Source organism: Lutra lutra, chromosome 17, assembly GCF_902655055.1.
Source record: "Lutra lutra chromosome 17, mLutLut1.2, whole genome shotgun sequence".
In the NCBI taxonomy this organism is placed as follows: Eukaryota; Metazoa; Chordata; class Mammalia; order Carnivora; family Mustelidae; genus Lutra; species Lutra lutra.
The window spans coordinates 37332542-37356827 of record NC_062294.1 but is presented as its reverse complement, the minus strand read 5'-3'; the positions used below and the strand labels follow the sequence as shown (position 1 = coordinate 37356827).

Here is a 24286-nt window from a genome sequence, read left to right as displayed (position 1 = left end):
TTTTTCATAGATGGCTTTGATGATATTGAGGTATGTGCCCTCTATCCCTACACTTTGAAGAGTGTTGATCAGGAAGAGATGCTGTACTTTGTCAAATGCTTTTTCAGCATCTATTGAGAGCATCATATGGTTCTTGTTCTTTATTTTATTAATGTATTGTAAAACATTGATTTGAGGATGTTGAACCAACCTTGCAGCCCTGGACTAAATCCCACTTGGTCATGGTGAATAATCCTTTTAATGTACTGTTGGATCCTATTGGCTAGTATTTTGGTGAGAATTTTGGCATCTGTGTTCACCAAGGATGTTGGTCTGTAATTCTCTTTTTTGATGGGATCCTTGTCTGGTTTTGGGATCAAGGTGATGCTGGCTTCATAAAATGAGTTTGGAAATTTTCCTTCCATTTCTATTTTTTGGTACAGTTTCAAGAGAATAAAAATTAATTCTTGTTTAAATGTTTGGTAGAATTCCCCTGGGAAGCCATCTGGTCCTGGGCTCTTGTTTGTTGGGAGATTTTTGATGACTGCTTCAATGTCCTTACTGGTTATGGGCCTGTTCAGGTTTCCTATTTCTTCCTGGTTCAGTTGTGGTAGTTTATATGTCTCTAGGAATGCATCCATTTCTTCCAGATTGTCAAATTTGCTGGCGTATAGTTGCTAATAATATGTTCTTATAATTGTTTGTATTTCTTTGGTATTGGTTGTGATATCTTCTCTATCATTCATGATTTTATTAATTTGGGTCCTTTCTCTTTTCTTTTTGATAAGTCTGGCCAGATTTATCAATCTTATTAATTCTTTCAAAGAACCACCTCTTAGTTTCATTGATTTGTTCTACTGCTTTTTTTTTTTTTTTTTTTGTTACTATTTCATTGATTTCTGCTCAGATCTTTATTATTTCTCTTCTCCTGCTGGGCTTAGGGTTTCTTTGTTGTTCTTTCTGCAGCTCCTTTAGGTGTAGGGTTAGGTTGTGTATTTGAGACCTCTCTTGTTTCTTGAGAAAGGCTTGTATCGCTATATATTTTTCCAGTCAGGATTGCCTTACTGTGTCCCACAGATTTTGAACCATTGTGTTTTCATTATCATTTATTTCCATGAATTTTTTCAATTCTTCTTTAATTTCCTGGTTGACCCATTCATTCTTTAGAAGGATGCTCTTTAGTCACCACGTATTTGGGTTCTTTCCAAATTTCCTCTTGTGATTGAGTTCTAGCTTCAGAGCATTGTGGTCTGAAAATACGGAGGGAATGATCTCAATCTTTGACACTGGTTGAGACCTGATTTATGACCCAGGATATGATCTATTCAGGAGATGTTCCATGTGCACTAGAGAAGAATGTGTATTCTGTTGCTTTGGGATGAAATGTTCTGAATATAACTGTGATGTCCGTCTGGTCCAGTGTGTCATTTATGGCCTTTATTTTCTTGTTGACCTTTTGCTTGGATGATCTGTCCATTTCAGTGAGGGGAGTGTTAAAGTCCCCTACTATTATTGTATTATTGTCAATGTGTTTCTTTGATTTTGTTATTAATTGGTTTATGTAGTTGGCTGCTCCCATGTTAGGGGCATAGATATTTAAAATGGTTAGATCTTCTTGTTGGACAGACCCTTGGAGTATGATATAGTGTCTTTCCTTGTCTCTTATTATAGACTTTGGCTTAAAATCTAATTGATCTGATATAAGGATTGCCACCCCAGCTTTATTTTGAAGTCCATTAGCATGGTAAATTCTTTTCCACCCCCTCACCTCAAATCTGGAGATGTTTTGGGGTCTAAAATGAGTTTCTTATAGACCGCATATTGATGGGTTTTGTTTTTTTATCCATTTTTTTATCCATGTCTTTTGATTGGGGCATTTAGCCCACTTACATTCAGGGTAACTACTGAGAGATATGAATTTAGTGCCATTGTATTGCCTGTAAGGTGACTGTTACTGTATATTGTCCCTGTTTCTTTCTGATCAACTACTGTTAGCCTCTCTCTTTGCTTAGAGGACCCCTTTCAGTATTTCCTGTAGAGCTGGTTTGGCGTTTACAAATTCTTTTAGTTTTTGTTTGTCCTGGAAGCTTTTTATCTCTCCTCCTATTTTCAGTGATAGCCTAGCTGGATATAGTATTCTTGGCTGCATGTTTTCTCATTTAGTGCTCTGAATATATCATGCCAGTTCTTTCTGGCCTGCCAGGTCTCTCTGGATAAGTCTGTTGCCAATCTAATATTTTTACCATTGTATGTTACAGACTTCTTGTCCCAGGCTGCTTTCAGGATTTTCTCTTTGTTGCTAAGACTTGTAAAATTTTACTATTAGATGATGGGGTGTGGACCTATTCTTATTGATTTTGAGGGGGGTTCTCTGTGCCTCCTGGATTTTGATGCTTGTTCCCTTTGCCATATTAAGGAAATTCTCTACAGTAATTCTCTCCAATATACCTTCTGCTCCCCTCTCTCTTTCTTCTTCTTCTGGAATCCCAATTATTCTAATGTTGTTTCATCTTATGGTATCACTTATCTCTCGATTTCTCCCCTTGTGGTCCAGTAGTTGTTTGTCTCTCTTTTGCTCAGCTTCTTTATTCTCTGTCATTTGGTCTTCTATATCACTAATTCTCTCTTCTGCCTCATTTATCATAGCAGTAAGAGCCTCCATTTTTTATTGCACCTCATTAATAGCTTTTTAAATTTCAACTTGGTTAGATTTTAGTTCTTTTATTTCTCCAGAAAGAGCTTTTATTTCTCCAGACAGGGTTTCTTTAATATTTTCCATGCCTTTTTCAAGTCCGGATAGCACCTTGAGAATCGTCATTCTGAACTCTAGATCTGACATACTACCAATGTCCATATTGATTAGGTCCCTGGCCTTTGGTACTACCTCTTGTTTTTTTTTTTTTTTGTTTGTTTTGTTTTTTGTTTTTTGTTTTTTTTTTTGGTGAGTTTTTCCACCTAGTCATTTTATCCCAATAAGAATATATGAAGGAGTGAATAAAATACTAAAAGGGTGGCAAAGACCCCAGTAAAATGTGCTTTAACCAAATCAGAAGAGATCCCAAATTGTGGGGGGAAGAAAGGGGGTAAAAAGAAGTTCAGGAAAAAATAAATAAATAAATAAATAATTTTAAAAAGAAAAAATATATATATTAGGCTGCTGAATAGAACAGGGTTACCCACTTAATTTTGGGAGTATTTTGGTGTCTTAGAGGAAACTACCTCCCAAAATTTTAAAGAATGAAAACATTTAAGGGTAAACACCATGAAGGGATGGAATGAATATAAGATCAAAAAAAAATTTTTTTTAATTTCTAAAAAAGGAGTTGATAAGTTGATTGGGAGAATAAAGAAAAAGAAAGTGGAGAGAATTTGCTCAGGCTGGAGACTAGAACAAAGCCCTGTGCTAGATTTAGGGTATATTTCGATCTATTAGAGGTTATATCCCAAATTTTTTTAGAAGAAAAAACCCTGTGTGTATACAAAAAATAAAGTTAGATACAATGAAGGATAAAATATGACTATAATAATGAAGGTTCAAAAAGATTTTTTTTGAAAGGTATTGTTAAGATAAACTAGTTAAAAATGTTAAAAGAGAAAAGAGTAAAAGTTAAAAAAAATTAGCAGAAGAAAAAAATAAAATTAAAAAAATTAATTAACTTTGCAAGACTAAAGAATCATGGGGAGAAAGCCACGAATTCCATATTTTGCTTTTCCTTCCTCTGGAGTTCCACTGTCCTCCTTGGTAAGTGAGTTTGGTTGTTGCTGGATTTCTTGTTGATCTTCTGGGGGAGGAGCCTGTTGTAGTGATTCCCAAGTGTCTTTGCCTGAGGCTGAATTGCACCACCCTTACCAAGGGCCAGGCTAAGTAATCCGCTCAGGTTCGCTTTCGGGAGCTTTTGTTCCCTGAACGCTTTCCGTAGAATACTCGAGGATGGGAATGAAGATTGCCACCTCCCAATCTCCAGCTCAGAGGAGCTGAGATCTTGGAGCCCCACTCCTCAGTGTGCCCTTGGAGAAAATCGCTTAATCACTCCCATCTCCCTGGCCTCTGGCTGCCCTCCGAGCTCACCCAACCTGTGACCAAGCATCTCTGTCTCTGGCACACAGCCCTGCCTGGAGTCTCTGAACCCTGCAGATCCCTGTGCTCTTCCAGGGGAGTCTCCCCGGGTCTTGTGGAGTCCCTGCTCACAGAGCAGTGGCCTGTGCCACAGATCACTATTTAAGGTAACCCCGAATTGAGAGCTCACTCCTTGGCTCCGTCTCTGTAGCCGGATTCCCTGCTGTAATACCTGTGAGCTCTGCGACACTCAGACACCCCTCATCCTTCTGTGACCCCATGGGACATGAGACCATGCTGTCCCCATGTGGGCTTCACATCATCTTAGCCTCTGGAGCGATATCCCTCAGTGGAGCAGACTTTTAAAAGTCCTGATTTTGCGCTCTGTTGCTCCGCTGCTTGCTGGGAGCTGGCCCCTCCTCCTGTGGACTATCTTCCCGTCACTTTGGATTCACTTCTCCGCCAGTCCTACCTTTCAGTAAGTGGTCGATTTTCTGTTTCTAGAATTGCTGCTCTTCTTCACTTCGGTCTCCTGTCGGTTTTGTAGGTGTTCAGAATGGTTTGATAAGGTATCTAACTGATCTCCTGCTACCTAATGTCATCTCAGCCTGCTACTTCTCCACCATCTTGACTCCTCCCCTGATTTTCTCTTATTTCTTGTTTCATTTTTTTTTACTTTTCTGCTCTAATTCTTATCATTTATTTTCTTTTGCTTATGTTGGATTTAATTTGCTCTTATTCTGCTTTCCTAAGGTGAAAGTTTATATTACTGATTTTTAGGTCTTTCTTTTTTTCTAATATATGCATTCAATACTATAAGTGTCCCTCTAGGTATCACTTTTGCTGCATCCCACAAATTTCAATAAGTTTTGTTTTCACATTCTTTTCATCCTAATATTTTTAGATTTATCTTAAGATTTCTTCTTTGATTCATGTGTTATTTAGAAGTGTGTAGTTTACTTTGCAAATATTTGGGGATTTTCCAGCTATCTTTCTGTAACTAATTTCTAGTTTAATTCCATTGTGGTCTGAGGAAAGACACACTGTAATTTCTATTTTTTAAAATTTGTAAAGGTATAATTTATGGCCCAGAATTTAATCAGTCTTGGTGAATGTTCCATGTGTTTGTGTACTCTGCTATTTTTGAATGAAGTGTTGATAAATGTCAATTATATCTTTTTCACTGATCATACTGTTTAGTTCAACTACATGCTTACTGATTTTCTGACTGCTGGATCTATCTATTACTGAGAATGGGGTGTCTGTGTCTCTAACTCTGTTAGTGAATTAGCCTATTTCTCCTTTCAGTTCTGTCAGTTTTTGCCTCATGTAGTTTGACACTCTGTTGTTAGGTGTGTAAACATTAAGAATTGTTATGTCTTCTTGGAAAATCAACACCTTTATCGTTATGTAATGCCCTTCTTTATCCTTGATAAATTTCCTTCCTTTGAAGTCAGCTCTGTTGGAAATATAGCTGCTTCTGCTTTCTTTTCATCAGTGTTAGCATAGTATACTTTTCTCCATCCATTTACTTTTAATCTAATGTGTCCTTTTATTTAAAGTGGGTGTCTTTTAGATAATATATAGTTAAGTAATGTTTTTTGATCCACTCTGCCAATCCCTGTCTTTTAATGGTGCATTTAGACCACTGATCTTCAAAAATGATTATTGATTAACTGGATTAAAGCCTACCATTTCGGTTGCTGTTTTCTACTTGTTGCCCTTTTTCTTTGTTTCCATTTTTTTCCTACCTTTTGTGTTTTTTTTTAACTGAGCATTTAATATAATTCCATTTTTTTTTCCTTTTTTAGCATATCTGTTGCACTTCTTTTTAAACTTTTTTTAGTGGTTGCCCTAGATTTTATAGTACATTTATAACTAATCTGTTTTTTATTTATTTTTTATTTATTTATTTATTTATTTTTTTGGAATTCAATCCCTTTATTTCAATGTATATTGTACATAAGTTACAAATCCTCACTTCTGCCACTCTGCTAGAACTTTTCCGGAAAAGCCTCCATTTCTTCCTTGATCCTGTTTTCTACCAGTAATGCGAAGTTACTGTCTGTGTTTTGAAGGTTATAGCTGACAAACACCTGTTTCTTGGTCTTCCTGGCTAAGCGCTGTGCAAGGCCAGTAGAGGTGGTGTCAGAAGTGTCTCCGAGGAGGGAGGTAGACACAGGGATGGAATCGTAGCGGTTGCACATGGCCACGGCGAGGTTGCGCAGGTGCGGCGTGGCTCCCACCCACAGGAACCGCGAGTCCGTCAGCCGCATGACATGGAAGTGGACGAGCTGCTCCCACAGCCTCGCACTGAAGTTGTGCAAGGAGACCTCCCCGCCCGCGGCGGCCGGCGGCCCCTCCATGCCGCCCCGCACGCCGGGCCTGGCTAGCGCCCGGAGTCCCGCTGCCCGGCCTTCGCCAGCCCGGTCAGACCCAAGCAAGCGAGCGCCGAGAGCTATAACTAATCTGTTTTTTAACAACACCATGCCATTTCATGGGTAGTGAGGATATTTTATAATAACAAAGTGATTCTAATTCCCTCCTCCCATCCCTTTTATCATAGTTAGTTGTCATTCATTTCACTTACACATATGTAAGCACATGCACACATATGCTGTACATAAGTATACATAATTGAATACAGTTTTGCTATTATTTTTAATTTTTTTATTTTTTTCAGCATAACAGTATTCATTAATTTGCACCACACCCAGTGCTCCATGCAATCCGTGCCCTCTACAATACCCACCACCTGGTGCCCCCAACCTCCCACCCCCCACCCCTTCAAAATTCTCAGATCGTTTTTCAGAGTCCATAGTATCTCATGGTTCACCTCCCCTTCCAATTTCCCTCAACTCCCTTCTCCTCTCCATCTCCCCTTGTCCTCCATGCTATTTGTTATGCTCCACAAATAAGTGAAACCATATGATAATTGACTCTCTCTGCTTGACTTATTTCACTCAGCATAATCTCTTCCAGTCCCGTCCATGTTGCTACAAAACTTGGGGATTCATCCTTTCTTTCTTTTTTTTTTTTTTTTTTTTTTTTTTTTTTTACAGCTTTATAAACATATATTTTTATCCCCAGGGGTACAGCTCTGCGAATCGCCAGGTTTACACACTTCACAACACTCACCATAGCACATACCCTCCCCGATATCAATAACCCCACCCCCTCTCCCACCCCCTCCCCCCATCAACCCTCAGTTTGTTTTGTGAGATTAAGAGTCACTTATGGTTTGTCTCCCTCCCAATCCCATCTTGTTTCATTTACTCTTCTCCTACCCCCTCGACCCCCCATGTTGCATCTCCTCTCCCTCATATCAGGGAGATCATATGATAGTTGTCTTTCTCCGATTGACTTATTTCGCTAAGCATGATACCCTCTAGTTCCATCCACGTTGTCGCAAATGGCAAGATTTCATTTCTTTTGATGGCTGCATAGTATTCCATTGTGTATATATACCACATCTTCTTTATCCATTCGTCTGTAGATGGACATCTAGGTTCTTTCCATAGTTTGGCTATTGTAGACATTGCTGCTATAAACATTCGGGTGCATGTGCCCCTTCGGATCACTACGTTTGTATCTTTAGGGTAAATACCCAGCAGTGCAATTGCAGGGTCATAGGGTAGTTCTATTTTCAACATTTTGAGGAACCTCCATGCTGTTTTCCAGAGTGGTTGCACCAGCTTGCATTCCCACCAACAGTGTAGGAGGGTTCCCCTTTCTCCGCATCCTCGCCAGCATCTGTCATTTCCTGACTTGTTAATTTTAGCCATTCTGACTGGTGTGAGGTGATATCTCATGGTGGTTTTGATTTGTATTTCCCTGATGCCGAGTGATATGGAGCACTTTTTCATGTGTCTGTTGGCCATCTGGATGTCTTCTTTGCAGAAATGTCTGTTCATGTCCTCTGCCCATTTCTTGATTGGATTATTTGTTCTTTGGGTGTTGAGTTTGCTAAGTTCTTTATAGATTTTGGACACTAGCCCTTTATCTGATATGTCATTTGCAAATATCTTCTCCCATTCTGTCAGTTGTCTTTTGGTTTTTTTTAACTGTTTCCTTTGCTGTGCAAAAGCTTTTGATTTTGATAAAATCCCAAAAGTTCATTTTTGCCCTTGCTTCCCTTGCCTTTGGTGATGTTCCTAGGAAGATGTTGCTGCGGCTGACGTCGAAGAGGTTGCTGCCTGTGTTCTCCTCGAGGATTTTGATGGATTCCTTTCTCACATTGAGATCCTTCATCCATTTTGAGTCTATTTTCGTGTGTGGTGTAAGGAAATGATCCAATTTCATTTTTCTGCGTGTGGCTGTCCAATTTTCCCAACACCATTTACTGAAGAGGCTGTCTTTGTTCCATTGGACATTCTTTCCTGCTTTATCGAAGATGAGTTGACCATAGAGTTGAGGGTCCATTTCTGGGCTCTCTATTCTGTTCCATTGATCTATGTGTCTGTTTTTGTGCCAGTACCATGCTGTCTTGATGATGACAGCTTTGTAATAGAGCTTGAAGTCCGGAATTGTGATGCCACCAACTTTGGCTTTCTTTTTCAATATTCCTTTGGCTATTCGAGGTCTTTTCTGGTTCCATATAAATTTTAGGATTATTTGTTCCATTTCTTTGAAAAAAATGGATGGTACTTTGATAGGAATTGCATTAAATGTGTAGATTGCTTTAGGTAGCATAGACATTTTCACAATATTTATTCTTCCAATCCAGGAGCATGGAACATTTTTCCATTTCTTTGTGTCTTCCTCAATTTCTTTCATGAGTACTTTATAGTTTTCTGAGTATAGATTCTTAGTCTCTTTGGTTAGCTTTATTCCTAGGTATCTTATAGTTTTGGGTGCAATTGTAAATGGGATGGACTCCTTAATTTCTCTTTCTTCTGTCTTGTTGTTGGTGTAGAGAAATGCAACTGATTTCTGTGCATTGATTTTATATCCTGACACTTTACTGAATTCCTGTACAAGTTCTAGCAGTTTTGGAGTGGAGTCTTTTGGGTTTTCCACATAGAGTATCATATCATCTGCGAAGAGTGATAGTTTGACTTCTTCTTTGCCGATTTGGATGCCTTTAATTTCCTTTTGTTGTCTGATTGCTGAGGCTAGGACTTCTAGTACTATGTTGAATAGCAGTGGTGATAACGGACATCCCTGCCGTGTTCCTGACCTTAGCGGAAAAGCTTTCAGTTTTTCTCCATTGAGAATGATATTTGCGGTGGGTTTTTCATAGATGGCTTTGATAATATTGAGGTATGTGCCGTCTATCCCTACACTTTGAAGAGTTTTGATCAAGAAGGGATGCTGTACTTTGTCAAATGCTTTTTCAGCATCTATGGAGAGTATCATATGGTTCTTGTTCTTTCTTTTATTAATGTGTTGTATCACATTGATTGATTTGCGGATGTTGAACCAGCCTTGCAGCCCTGGAATAAATCCCACTTGGTCGTGGTGAATAATCCTTTTAACGTACTGTTGAATCCTATTGGTAGTATTTTGGCGAGAATTTTTGCATCTGTGTTCATCAAGGATATTGGTCTGTAGTTCTCTTTTTTGTTGGGATCCTTGTCTGGTTTTGGGATCAAGGTGATGCTGGCCTCATAAAATGAGTTTGGAAGTTTTCCTTCTATTGCTATTTTTTGGAACAGTTTCAGGAGAATAGGAATTAGTTCTTCTTTAAATGTTTGGTAGAATTCCCCCGGGAAGCCGTCTGGCCCTGGGCTTTTGTTTGTTTGGAGATTTTTGATGACTGTTTCAATCTCCTTACTGGTTATGGGTCTGTTCAGGCTTTCTATTTCTTCCTGGTTCAGTTGTGGTAGTTTATATGTCTCTAGGAATGCATCCATTTCTTCCAGATTGTCCAATTTGTTGGCGTAGAGTTGCTCATAGTATGTTCTTATAATTGTCTGTATTTCTTTGCTGTTCGTTGTGATCTCTCCTCTTTCATTCATGATTTTATTTATTTGAGTCCTTTCTCTTTTCTTTTTGATAAGTCTGGCCAGGGGTTTATCAATCTTATTAATTCTTTCAAAGAACCAGCTCCTAGTTTCGTTGATTTGTTCTATTGTTTTTTTGGTTTCTATTTCATTGATTTCTGCTCTAATCTTTATGATTTCTCTTCTCCTGCTGGGTTTAGGGTTTCTTTCTTGTTCTTTCTCCAGCTCCTTTAGGTGTAGGGTTAGGTTGTGTACCTGAGACCTTTCTTGTTTCTTGAGAAAGGCTTGTACCGCTATATGTTTTCCTCTCAGGACTGCCTTTGTTGTGTCCCACAGATTCTGAACCATTGTGTTTTCATTATCATTTGTTTCCATAAATTTTTTCAATTCTTCTTTAATTTCCTGGTTGACCCATTCATTCTTTAGAAGGATGCTGTTTAGTCTCCATGTATTTGGGTTCTTTCCAAATTTCCTCTTGTGATTGAGTTCTAGCTTTAGGGCATTGTGGTCTGAAAATATGCAGGGAATGATCCCAATCTTTTGATACCGGTTGAGACTTGATTTAGGACCAAGAATGTGATCTATTCAGGAGAATGTTCCATGTGCACTAGAGAAGAATGTGTATTCTGTTGCTTTGGGATGAAATGTTCTGAATAGATCTGTGATGTCCATCTGGTCCAGTGTGTCATTTAAGGCCTTGATTTCCTTGTTGATCTTTTGCTTGGATGATCTGTCCATTTCAGTGAGGGGAGTGTTAAAATCCCCTACTATTATTGTATTCTTGTCGATGTGTTTCTGTGATTTTGTTATTAATTGGTTTATATAGTTGGCTGCTCCCACGTTAGGGGCATCGATATTTAAAATTGTTAGATCTTCTTGTTGGACAGTTCCTTTGAGTATGATAGAGTGTCCTTCCTCATCTCTTATTATAGTCTTTGGCTTAAAATCTAATTGATCTGATATAAGGATTGCCACTCCTGCTTTCTTCTGATGTCCATTAGCATGGTAAATTCTTTTCCACCCTCTCACTTTAAACCTGGAGGTGTCTTCGGGTGTAAGATGAGTTTCTTGTAGGCAACATATAGATGGTTTTTGTTTTTTTATCCATTCTGATACCCTGTGTCTTTTGATTGGGGCATTTAGCCCATTCACATTCAGGGTAAGTATTGAGAGATATGAATTTAGTGCCATTGTATTGCCTGTAAGGTGACTGTTATTGTATATTGTCTCTGTTTCTTTCTGATCTACTACTTTTAGGGTCTCTCTTTGCTTAGAGGACCCCTTTCAATATTTCCTGTAGAGCTGGTTTGGTATTTGCAAATTCTTTCAGTTTTTGTTTGTCCTGGAAGCTTTTAATCTCTCCGTCTATTTTCAATGATAGCCTAGCTGGATATAGTATTCTTGGCTGCATGTTTTTCTCATTTAGTACTCTGAATATATCATGCCAGCTCTTTCTGGCCTGCCAGGTCTCTGTGGATAAGTCTGCTGCCAATCTAATATTTTTACCATTGTACGTTACAGACTTCTTTTCCCGGGCTGCTTTCAGGATCTTCTCTTTGTCACTAAGACTTGTCAATTTTACTATTAGGTGACGGGGTGTAGACCTATTCTTATTGATTTTGAGGGGGGTTCTCTGAACCTCCTGGATTTTGATGCTTGTTCCCTTTGCCATATTGGGGAAATTCTCTCCAATAATTCTCTCCAATATACCTTCTGCTCCCCTCTCTGTTTCCTCTTCTTCTGGAATCCCAATTATTCTAATGTTGTTTCATCTTATGGTGTCACTTATCTCTCGAATTCTCCCCTCGTGGTCCAGTAGCTGTTTGTCCCTCTTTTGCTCAGCTTCTTTATTCTCTGTCATTTGGTCTTCTATATCGCTAATTCTTTCTTCTGCCTCCTTTATCCTAGCAGTGAGAGCCTCCATTTTTGATTGCACCTCATTAATAGCTTTTTTGATTTCAACTTGGTTAGATTTTAGTTCTTTTATTTCTCCAGAAAGGGCTTTTATATCTCCCGAGAGGGTTGCTTTAATATCTTCCATGCCTTTTTCAAGCCCGGCTAGAACCTTGAGAATCATCATTCTGAACTCTATATCTGACATATTACCAATGTCTGTATTGATTAGGTCCCTAGCCTTTGGTACTGCATCTTGTTCTTTTTTTTGTTGTGAATTTTTCCGCCTTGTCATTTTGTCCAGATAAGAGTATATGAAGGAGCAAGTAAAATACTAAAAGGGTGGAAACAACCCCAGGAAAATATGCTTTAGCCAAATCAGAAGAGATCCTGAATTGTGAGGGGGGAGAAAGGGGATAAAAAGGGGTTCAGAAAGAAAGAAAGAAAAAACTATTAAAAAAAAGAAAGCCAATAAAGAAAAAATATAAAAAGAGGAAAAAATATATATATTAGATAAACTATTTAAAAAACGTTAAAAAAAAGAAAATGGTAAAAGTTAAAAAAAATTTAGCAGAAGAAGAGAAAAAGAAAAAAAAAATGAAAAAGAAAAAAAAAAATTAAATTAACTGCAAGGCTAAAAAATCATGGGGAGAAAGCCATGAGTTCCGTGCTTTGCTTTCTTCTCCTCTGGAATTCCGCCGTTCTCCTTGGTAGGTGAACTTGGTCCTGGCTGGGTTTCCCATAGATCTTCTGGGGGAGGGGCCCGTTGTAGTGATTCTCAAGCGTCTTTGCCCCAGGCGGAGTTGCACCGCCCTTACCCGGGGCCGCGCTGAGTCATCCGCTCGGGTTCGCTTTCGGGAGCTTTTGTTCCCTGAGCGCTTTCCGTAGAGTCCGGAGGACGGGAATAAAGATGGCGGCCTCCCGGTCTCCGGCCCGGAGGAGCCGAGAGCCCGGGGCCCCACTCCTCAGTGCGCCCTCAGAGAACAGCGCCAAATGACTCCCGTCACCCTGGCCTCCGGCCGCGCTCCGAGCTGACTGAGCCTGCGACCGGTCCAAGGCAACCCTGAGCTGAGAGTCACTCCTCAGCTCTGTCTCTGCAGCCGGCTTCCCCGTTCTAATACCGGTAAGCTCTGCGACACTGAGACACCCCCGATCCTTCTGCGACCCTGCGGGACCTGAGGCTGCGCTTACCCCGCCTGTGCTTCACCCCAGTTAAGCCTCTGGAGCGATGTCCCTCAGCGGAACAGACTTTTAAAAGTCCTGATTTTGCTCCGTTGCTCCGCCGCTCGCCGGGAGCCGGCCCCTCCCCCCGCGGTCTATTTCCCGTCGCTTTGGATTCACTTCTCCGCCAGTCCTACCTTGCAGAAAGTGGTTGATTTTCTGTTTCTGGAATTGCTGTTCTTCTTCTCTTCAATCTCCCGTTGGATTTGTAGGTGTTTGCAATCTTTAGATAAGCTATTTAGCTGATCTCCCGCTACCCGAAGTAGTCTCAGCCTGCTACTTCTCCGCCATCTTGACTCCTCCCCCCAGTTTTGCTATTATTTTTAACAAACTGTTATGTGTTGGATCAATTAGGGATAAGAAAAATAAAAGTTTTTATCTTACCCTTATTTCTTTCTGATGATATTTCTTTATATATATTCAAGTTTCTAATCTATATTAGTTTTCTTCTCTTTAAAACATTTTTAACATTTTTTGCAAGTCAGGTCTAGTGTCAACAAATCATCTCCATTTCTATCTGTCTGAGCAAGCATTTACTTCACTTTCACTTTTGAAGGATAATTTCACAAGGTATAGAATTCTAATTTAATAGTTTGTTGTTGTTGTTTTAAGAATTTATTTATTTATTTATTTATTTATTTGACAGAGTGAGACACTGCGAGAGAAGGGAGCACAAGCAAGGAGAGTTTGAGAGGGAGAAGCAGGCTTCCTGCTGAGCAGGGAACCTGATGTGGGGCTCAATCCCAGGAGTCTGGGATCTTGACCTGAGCCAAAGGCAGACGCTAAAGGCTGAGCCATCCAGGCACCCCAGTAGATTTTTTTGGTTTGTTTGTTTTCCTTAACACTTTATGTACTTCACTCCACTTTCTTTGTTTGCATGGATTCTATATAGAATTTAGATATGATTCTTACCTTTACTACTTTGATAGATAAGGTGATTGTTTCCTTTGTCTCATTAAAGATCTTTTTTGTAATTTCAAAATTATATGCCAAATTTATATGCAGGATTTTTTTGAACACTTATTCTGCTTGAACTTCCTGGATCTGTGGTTTGGTATCTGACAATTTGGGGAAATTGTCATTATTATTTTAAATATTTCTTCTTTCTCTATCTCTTTTTCTTCTCCTGGCATACCTATTATGCATTTGTTAGACATTTTGCAGTTGTCTCATATTTCTTGGATGTTCTCTTCTGTTCTTTTCCCCCCACCGCACCAGTCTTTGTTCTCTTTGCTTTTTGGTTTTTGAAAAGTTTATTGATCTATCCTCTAGCTCAGAGATACTGTTGTCAGCTATGTCTGATCTACTAATAAGCTAATCAAAGGTATCTTTCATTGCTGTTACAGGTTGGCTGGTTTGTTTTTCTTTAATCTCTAGTATTTCTTATTGGTTATTTCTTGGGATTTTCATCTTTCTTATTGCATTGCCCATCTGTTTTTGCATGCTATCTGCTTTATCAGTAGATTCTGTATCTTATCAGTCATAGTTGTTTCAAATTCTCAGTCTGGTAATTCTTTTTATTTTTATTTTTTTTTAAGATTTTATTTATTTATTTGACAGACAGATCACAAGTAGGCAGAGAGGCAGGCAGAGAGAAAGGAAGGGAAGCAGGCTCCCCGCTGAGCAGAGAGCCCGATGTGGGGCTCAATCCCAGGACCCTGGGATCATGACCTGAGCCAAAGGCAGCGGCTTTAACCCACTGAGCCACCCAGGCGCCCCTCAGTCTGGTAATTCTAACATCCCTTCCATGTCGTTCTGTTGGTTACTTTGTTCAAATTATGTTTCTTGCTTTTTTGGTAAGACATATACATATACATATCTATGTATGTGTGTGTGTATACACACACACACACACACACCAACACCTATACACATACATATATACATATATACATATACATACATACATACATATTTTTTCCCTTGATAGCCAGACATGATGTACTGGGGACAAGGAACTGCTGTACACAGGCTGTTCAGTAATGTAGCAGTGAAGTGTGGGGAGAGAAGGAACATTCTATAGACTTACATCTATATGTTTTATATATATATATATATATATATATATATATATATATATATGTCTTATGTTATATAGTTCTGTCTTTTAGTTAGCATGTGCCTCTGGACTGAGACTTCACAAGTTTTCTCATGTACCCTTCGCTACCTCCCTTTAGGTAGAACAGGATGGCTAGCGAGATGAAGTTGAGTATTTCCCTTTCCCCAAGTGGAATGCTAGAGCCAGCTGGACCTGGGTATTTTCTTTCATCAGGTCAGTTTGGTTCTGATAATGCCTTAAGGGTGTTGTTGTTCTTATTGTTATGACTATTTTTTTGACTTATTATTATTATCTTGTATATTATGTCCTCTAAAAGCAAGGCAACACTTTCCTCAAGTGTTTAATGGAAGAGTATTGGTAATCCTGAGGCTAGAGGAAGACTGGGCTAGGTTAGTGGATGGAATAGTGAGGAGGGGGTCTACTGGCACCTTCCATTAGAATCTAACTCTGTCAGATGGGACCCTGCTGAGTTTCATTTGCTTCCCACTTCTCATGGTGAAGGATGTGAGAACTTCTGCAAACCTTAGCATTAGAGACACCTGCAAGAGCTTTTCAGTAGGGCAGTTGGCTTGATGGGGTGTAAACCCTTCTCCCTCAGATATTGCTAGTCTTCGACTCACAGAATGTCTGATTGATAGGGAATCTAAACCTCTGGTTGTTCAGGTGGGAAATTCTGAGGCCCAGAGCTGGGAAATGCTTTTCATAGGACCAAGGGTGAATTTTTAAGAGAGATGGGATGAAACACCATTCCTCATTCATCCTTTTCAACCAAATTCACATTCATTTCCCCTCTTTGACATTTTTGACTGGAGGTTCCAACTAAAAATAGTGACCCAGTTACAAGTAGTCACTGGGAAACTCAACCTCAGGCATTAGTAGCTGTATTTCTTTTTTTTTTTCTTCTTCTTTTTTTTTTTTTTTTTGGCCTTACTCTGCAGGCGTCATTAACATACGCTTCACTTTGCAGCTGCCTCTGCAGTATCAGAATGATTGAAAACAAAAGAAGATAGGCTGAGGCATGCCAGGCTTTATCAAAGGATTCAAACAGTATTTCTCCAGCCTGGTGGTTAATTGCTAGATTATCAGGAGCTCTGAAGATCTAAGCCTAAGAGCCTTCTCAGGAGTGGACAGACATTGCCTGAGCCAGTCATGAGAGGTGCTCTCACATGTGGGGCCTGAGTGAGATGTAAAGCACAGGAGAAAGCGGGCAAAGTGGGGCATTGTAGTGAATCAGCCTGGTCAAGACTTACTATTTTTATCGGACAACTGGCCAGTTTAGCAAAAACACTGGGCACACAGAGCTGGGTTTTTCTTTCTTTCTTTCTTTCTTTCTTTCTTTCTTTCTTTCTTTCTTTCTTTTTTTAAGCTTTTATTTTAATTCCAGTTAGTTAACATAAAGTCTTATGTTAGTTTCAGGTGTACAATGCAGTTATTCAACAATTCCATACATCACAGGGTGCTCATCACAACAGACGCACTCCTTATCTCCCTCACCTATTTAACCCATTTCCCTCTCTCCCTCCTCTCTGGTAACCATCAGTTTGTTCTCTATAATTAACAGTCTGTTTCTTGGTGTCTCTCTCTCTCTTTTTTCCCCTTGGCTCATTTGTATAGTTTCTTAAATGCCACATGTGAATGAAATCATATGGCATTTGTCTTTTCCTGACTGAATTATTTTGCTTAGCATTATATTCTCTAGCTCTATCCATGTCCTTTCAAATGGCAACATTTAATTCTTTTCTATGTATATATATATTTTTTCTTTTTGATTGTATATATTTATACAATTAAATATTGTATTCATATATATACATATATGTATATGTGATATACATATCATACACACACACACTATATATATATATATATATATATATATATATATACACACACACATACATACATACATACACACACACCACATCGTCTTTATCCATTCATCTGTTGGTGAACAAAAGCTGCTTTCCTATTTTGGCTATTACAAATAGTGCTGCTGTAAACATCAGGGTGCATGTATCCTTTTGAATTAGTGCTTTTGTATTCTTTGGGTAAATACCCAGTAGTGTAATTGCTGGATCATAGGGTAGTTCTATTTTTAACTTTTTCAGGAACCTCCATTCTGTTTTCTAGAGTGGCTGCACCAGTTTGCATTCCCACTAACAGCACATGAGTGTTCCTTTTTCTCCACATCCTCACCAACACTTGTTGTTTCTTGTGTTGTTGATTTTAGTCATTTTAACAGGTGTGAGGTGACATCTCATTGTAGTTCTGATTTGCTTTTCCTTGGGGGTAAGTAAGAATGACCATCTTTTCATGTGTCTATTGGCCATCTAGATGTCTTTCTTGGAGAAATGTCTGTTCATGCCTTCTACCCATTTTTAATTGGATTATTTGGGTTAGGTGTTCAGTTTTGTAAGTTCTTTATATATTTTGGATACTAACCCTTTATCAGATATGTCTTTTGCAAGTATCTTCTCCCTTTCTGTAGGTTGCCTTTTAGTTTGGTTGATTATTTCCTCTGCTGTGCAGAAGCTTTCTATTTGGATGTAGTTCCAATGGTTTATTTTTGCTTTTGTTTCCCTTGCCTCAGGAGTTGTATCTAGAAAAAAGTTGAATGATGAGGTTACTGCCTGTGTTCTCTTGTAGGATTTTTATAGTTTCAGGTTTCACACTTATGTCTTTAATCCATTTTGAATTTATTTTTGTGTATGGTGTAAGAAAGTGGTGAGCTGGGAACAAAGGGTCCCATTAGGGGCCTGGGGCACTCAAAGTTTTAGAAAGTCTCCTGGAAGGAAGCAACAAGAGCTTGTAACCCCTCTTTCCTGAGCATATCTGAGAAATACATTTAGGTATGCATCTTTGTCCTTCTGGAGGCCCAGGGTCTTGGCCAAGTGTTACAGGGCTTGTGTTCCCCATTTTCCCCCAGGGCTAGCACAGGGTCTCATGTCTAAGCCACATTCTTTAGTACATTACAGTTGACTTTTCTATCTTAGAGGAGAGGCTGCTGCCCACTTTCCTACTCACATACTTGAATACCCTCCTGAGTTCATCCTAGACCTTGCTTAAAATACAGGCCTAGGTAGAAGAAAGGTAAGCAATGAATGTAGAAGACTCATTTACTCTCATGACTGAAAGCTTGGGAATTCTCTTTGTCCATTTCTTTGGGAAATGGAACATTTATTTATCCTACATTATTCTTGTTTAGTAAACATTTGCTTCCAGAAAAGTGCCTTTTCCTTGGAGATTTACATTCCTAGGTTTGGTCATCTGGAAAAGATCTTTCCTCCTTTTTCATCAGTTACGCAGAAACAAGAATGCATTCTGCAGGGAATAAAGAATTCTCCTGGAGGCTGAAACTCCAGAGGAAATTAGTCCAAGTGCTCATTTGCATATCTGAGCTTTTTGCATTTTCTTACTCTCTGCATTCTGGAAACTGGAAAGAAGTACTGACTCAGTGTTCTTAGCACTGCCTTTTATGAAACCCAAGCCAAGCTGATTAGTAAATCTATAACCCAAAACTGTTTCTTACCAGAGATTCATCTCTCAATTCTGAGACATTGCCTTGAGCTAGGAAGAAAGGATGAGGAAGGAGAGATACTAAATCTGCCTCTGCAGTTTGTTAGCTGTGTACTCTGAACAGTTTACTTCCCTGAGTCTTGTCTTCCTCATCTGTGAAATGGGTACACCTTGTTTTCTTGATGTGAAGACACATTTTTTAAATTTTGGCTGTGTTTTTACCTTTTTGAAGCTGGCCACTTCTCTCCCAGTGTGCTAAGCATTCCTTTAATTTGTTTTTCACACAAGATTGCTTCTGTGGGAAGAGATTACTGGGTCTACATTTGGCAGGATGAGAGCTGGGAGGGAGGAGACTGGAACAGTGGTTGCTTCCCACTTCTTGCTCTGTGTTTGGTGATACCAGAGTCTGCTGTTTGAGAGTCCCAAGGCATAGTGAGACTGTGGGTCCTAGTGTGGTTTGTGGGTATACTTCCAGACACCTGGGCATTTCCAGGGCTCCATGATGTTGTACACACACTCATGTTAAGGGCATGAGGCCCCATCTGTTTTCAGAAATACTTACGTGCTTTTTAACCTGAAGAATCACTCTGTCCTTGAAACTTATATTCCTAGATGACAAGGCAGATCCCAGTGTAGCTTCGTCCAGATCTAGCCCTAATTTTCTCTGCTCCTCCTTATTGTGGGATGTGTGTAAATCACAGTTTCTGAGGCCCTGGGCTCAGGTCCCATTTGAGGGACCCGTTTCTCTAGTCCTTGGGCAGCCTTCTTCACCCTCTAGCCCCTACTCTTCCTGGTGTGCAAACGAGGATTAAGTGGGTAAAATGATAGAGTGTTGGCAATTTGTCTTAACAAACGTATGTGTCTGGGACAGATGAAAAAAAAAGAATATCAAAATGGTGATAATTTTTGAAAATGAGGGCTTATCATACTATTTTCTCTACTTTTGAGTGTTTGAATATTTCCCTAATAAAAAGAAAAGCATGAAAGAAAGTCAAAGGGCCAAAGGGCTACTCTTAGATGTAGACCCCTATTGGCATTAATAAACAGCTCTTGCTGTGGGGGAGGGATGGGCAGGGGTGGAGAGGGACGGGAGGCTGGAAAGTCATTTTACAGGCTTCCTAATTCAATTTGCTCATAAACCTAATTGCTTGACTAACTGCAGTATGCACAAGAATAGGAAAAGTGCTGGCCAGGAGAGCATTTTATAGGAAGTGAGTTAGCATTCCTGTTTTGCCTTCTCTGACTGGGGTCCCACCGCCCCCCGGTGGGGGGTGTCCCAGGACAGAGATATCAAGATAGCTGTGCTGGCAGGTGATCTTGCCCATGGTCACCTTCTGCAGTTTTGGAGCTAGAGACTCTAAGCTGGGATAGTGATGGTGAAAATGACGATGCTAATAAGAGTGTCCCACCCTCTGTGAACACCTGCTGTGTGCAGACCTCTGGGTATCTTACCCACACAGCAGTCCTGCAAGGTGTCACTGCCCCTGGGCTTGCAGGGGAGGAGTCTCAGCCTCAGAGGACCTGAGGACCCAGCAGTGGTCCTTGGCAATATTTACATCCAGCTCTTCCCCATGACTCCTGCCTGGGGACCTGCTTGAGGTCATCCAGATTGCTTGAGTTTGAGCTGGAACAAGGAACCAGGTTTGGCAGTAGTAGTCTGGGCCTGTCTCTGGAATGAGAAAGGCCTCAGCCTGAGGGAAGGTGGGGGGACTCTCCAGAAGCCATAGCTCTGTCCCTGACAAGGTGACAAATTATCTTGAAGGCTACCCTGAAGCTACATGGTGCTGGTAAAGGCCTCAAGGGGGGGCTCCCTCAGCTCACCAGTGGGTCCCTGGGGAGACTAGCACCTTCTGTGTCTACTTGCCTGGGGAGCTGGTGTTCAGAAAGCCCTGACAGCTTAGGTTTGAACATGTGCCAAGAGCGCCTGGCGGTGTGTGCCATGTATGCCTGCCTCGAGCAAGACTGATAAGCTCTGACATTACAGGGTATTACATCTGACCCGACATACATTAGGAGATAGTCATAAAAATCTCTGCACCGTCAACAGGCTAGCCAAGTCCTGATCACCCGCCAATGCCGATGGCTGTTATTATTCAGCTGTTGCAAAGCACTTTATATTTGCAAAGCCCAGACAGGAAAGGCTATAATGTTTTCTCTATCTTATTAGGCTGTCAGTACCTGCCCTAAAAGAGGTCAGCCAGGCCTTAAGCTGCAGGGTGGTGGTGTAGAAGGACACCTGGGTATGGAACTGGGCCTACTCAAGTTCAAGTTCTTTTTTTTTCTCTCTTTTTTAAAGATTTATTATTTATTTGGGGGGAGGGAGGAGAGAACGGGGGTAGGGGCAGAGGGAGAGAATGTCAAGTAGACTCCATTCTGAGTGTGGAGCCCCACATGGGGCTCGATCTCACAACCCCAAGATCATGACATGAGCTGAAACCAACAGTACAACACTTAACCAACTGAGCCACCCAGCTGTCCCCCAAGTTGAAGTTCTAGTTCTCATACTTAATGTCCATGAAATCATGACTAGTCACTTTCCTTCTATCCATAGAAGGGAAATGACTCTAGACTCTTCCAGCAGTTTCGTTGTGAAGACCAAATGACCTAAATTTCAAGCAATAATGTCCTAAAGTCTTTGTATAATTTTCATGTTAGATCTGTCAAATGCTCTTTGTATAATTGGACTGATGCACGCACATGTTCTGTCCTCTGGGTATAGAGTGCCGTGGGAGAAATAAGGCATAAACGTGATGGTTCCTATTAATTGCAAGGAATTTATATTTCAAGGTAGAATAAATTATCGACCCGAGAGTAATGGACCTCATGAGTCAAGGCTTAAATTACATGGAAGCAAGTGGTATAATTAGGGTGATGGTACAATTTATTATTCAAACTGAGACACTGCTAGGAGTGGAAGGGGACTCTCTTAGTCATTATTGCAGGGATGATGTGTTTATACTGAGACTAACCTGGGTGGCTTAGACACAGTGGCATGGTAAGGACAGCACATGTTGCTTCATCTGTGCAATAGATGTGTGCACGTTTAAAGCATCTCCAGCGTGTCTGCCAGGCCAAGACACATATGTCTTCCTGCATGATCTAGGCTTTCATTAACAGAAGTGTCCTTGGAGAAGCTTGCACTTATTCAGGATTTCAGAACTTGTTTCTTGGGAACTGTTCCCAGAGACAGATTCTCTTCTTTCTTGGAATACCATCCAAATGCCTGATCATGGCCTACAAGGCCCTACCCTGATCTGGTCTCTGCCTCAAATGTTATTTCTGTCTTCCCACTAGGCTCCAGCCATAGTATGCTCCCAATCTCAAACCAATGAACTTGCCCTTCTTCCTGCCTGGGATACTTTTCCCTCCGGTTGTCACACAGTGTCTTGACTTCATTATTCATAGCTTGAATGTCACTCCTCGGAGAGGGCCCTTATGGCCATCTAATCCCAACTGGCTTCCCCAGCCTCTATCTTAATTGTATCATTATCTCCAAAACACTTAGCATAGACAATACACACTTAAAAAAAAAAAATAAAAACAAAAAACCCCCTTTCTTGCAATGGCCACAGTCACCAAATTGTGGAAAGAACCACGATGCCCTTCAACGGACGAATGGATAAGGAAGAGGTGGTCCATATACACTATGGAGTATTATGCCTCCATCAGAAAGGATGAATACCCAACTTTTGTAGCAACATGGACGGGACTGGAAGAGATTATGCTGAGTGAAATAAGTCAAGCAGAGAGAGTCAATTATCATATGGCTTCACTTATTTATGGAGCATAACAAATAGCATGGAGGACATGGGGAGATGGAGAGGAGAGGGAGTTGAGGGAAATTGGAAGGGGAGGTGAACCATGAGAGACTATGGACTCTGAAAAACAATCTGAGGGTTTTGGAGGGGCCGAGGGTGGGAGGTTGGGTGAGTCTGGTGGTTGGTGAGTGTTATGGAGGGCATATATTGTATGGAACACTGGGTGTGGTACATAAACAATGAATTCTGGAGCACTGAAAAGAAATTTTAAAAATAAATATATTTTTTAAAAGGGCTGCTAGAATCAGAGAAATGCAGGGAAAATGGGACAGAGGGGAGGTCACAGAGATTCACAGCATGAGGAGGTCACAGCTGCTTAGTTTTAAAATGGAAGAATTGGGCCACAAACCAAGGAGTATGGTTGTTCTCTAGAATGATCGCTGCCTGACAGTCCACAAGGAGTTAGGGACCTCAGTCCAACAACCACAAAGCACTGAAATCTGCCAGTAACCTGAATGATCTTGGAAGTGGATTCTTCCCAGAACTTCCTCATAAGAGTGCAGCCAGGTGACATTTTGATTCTGGGCTTGTGAGACTTTGAGCGGAAAATGCAGTCAAGACTACTCAGACTTCTGACCCATAAAACTATGAAACACTAAATTTGTATTGTTTTAAGCTGTGAAATTGTGATAATTTGTGACAGCAGCAATAGATTAATATTTCTATTAAACACTTTCTTCTTTCTGGAAAGTGGTACAAATAAAGTGATCAAACCCAACCAAACCAAACCAAAACAAAACAAAAAAGAACTCCCTTGCTTGATGAGGCTTCAGTGAACCAAGATAGAACCATGCCAATTCTTGCTTCCTGTGACATGTCCATGCCTAAAAACGGCCTGACCCACCAGAAAGCCTGATGAATGAGTGGTCTAGTGGCATGAAGGGGAGACTTTAATTAGAGTTATGATTTCATCCTGGAGAATCCATCGTCAGTCACATTACCAAGCCAAGAGAATAGTGACTGGGAGACAAAGGAAAACTAAGGCAGAGCTGTAAAAAGGACAAGGCTCTCTGGAAAGAAAAGACACAACAATCAGGAGCATTGACATGATCAGCTCAGTGGCTGAGGTGAGACACTTTCCCTCTCAGTCAGCTTCACTATCTACAGAGTGGAAAGAGTAGAGTTGGGCTGGAACAGGGCTCTGTCAACCTTTTCTGCCAAGGGCCAGATCATAAATGCTTTGGGCTTGTGGGCCATAGTTCTCTGTTACAACTATTCAACTTGGGTCTTGCGGTGTAAAGGTAGTCACAGACAGCCTGTAAATGATGGGTGTGTCTGTGCTTCGGTGAAACTTATTTATACAAATAGGAAGCCCATATCATTTGGCCCATGGGTCTTAGTTGCCAAAACTTACTCTAATTCTAGCAATTCCAAAAATGTCTTCTTTCAAAAGAAGTTCAAAGAAATTTGGGAAAATTTAGTTAAACAGATTTCCTTATCTCAGGACTTCTCAGAACCTTAACTATGCTTGTGGACACTGTGACTTTCCAAGAAGGGATATAGAATGTGGTGGGAGACGGTCCTCCTTTATCTCCTTTAAGATATCTCCTTGAGCTAAGATGCCGTCCCAGACACTGTCAATGTCCTGCGCATACCCTCAGTACTAACTGTCCCTGTGCTTGCTTGGTGTCCTACACACAAGTGTTCAATGCTCTGCCTGAGGACCTTTTGTCCATCCACAAAGAGTCAGACCACATGTTTTGGGAAGTCACTGCCCCTGGGAGCTGCCCTCAGCCAATGATGAAAGGCAAGTGGGTGATGAATAGCCTTGCTTCATGGGGATGGGTGTGGGGAGAAA

The 24286-nt window shown here is 40.5% G+C and overlaps 1 protein-coding gene across 1 annotated transcript; it reads right to left on the bottom strand.

Moving 5' to 3' along the window:
* Positions 1–5965: 5965 nt before the first annotated feature.
* LOC125089402 (proteasome assembly chaperone 4-like) lies at positions 5966–6488 on the bottom strand. Its single transcript, XM_047711589.1, has one exon. The coding sequence runs from the start codon at positions 6400–6402 to the stop codon at positions 6031–6033; it is 372 nt and encodes a 123-aa protein (XP_047567545.1). The 5' UTR covers positions 6403–6488; the 3' UTR covers positions 5966–6030.
* Between the last annotated feature and the right edge of the window lie 17798 nt (positions 6489–24286).

What these genes read in the sequence shown, in the direction of transcription:
- LOC125089402 (XM_047711589.1), bottom strand. Translation starts at nt 6,402, where the DNA reads ATGGAGGGGCCGCCGGCCGCCGCGGGCGGGGAGGTCTCCTTGCACAAC.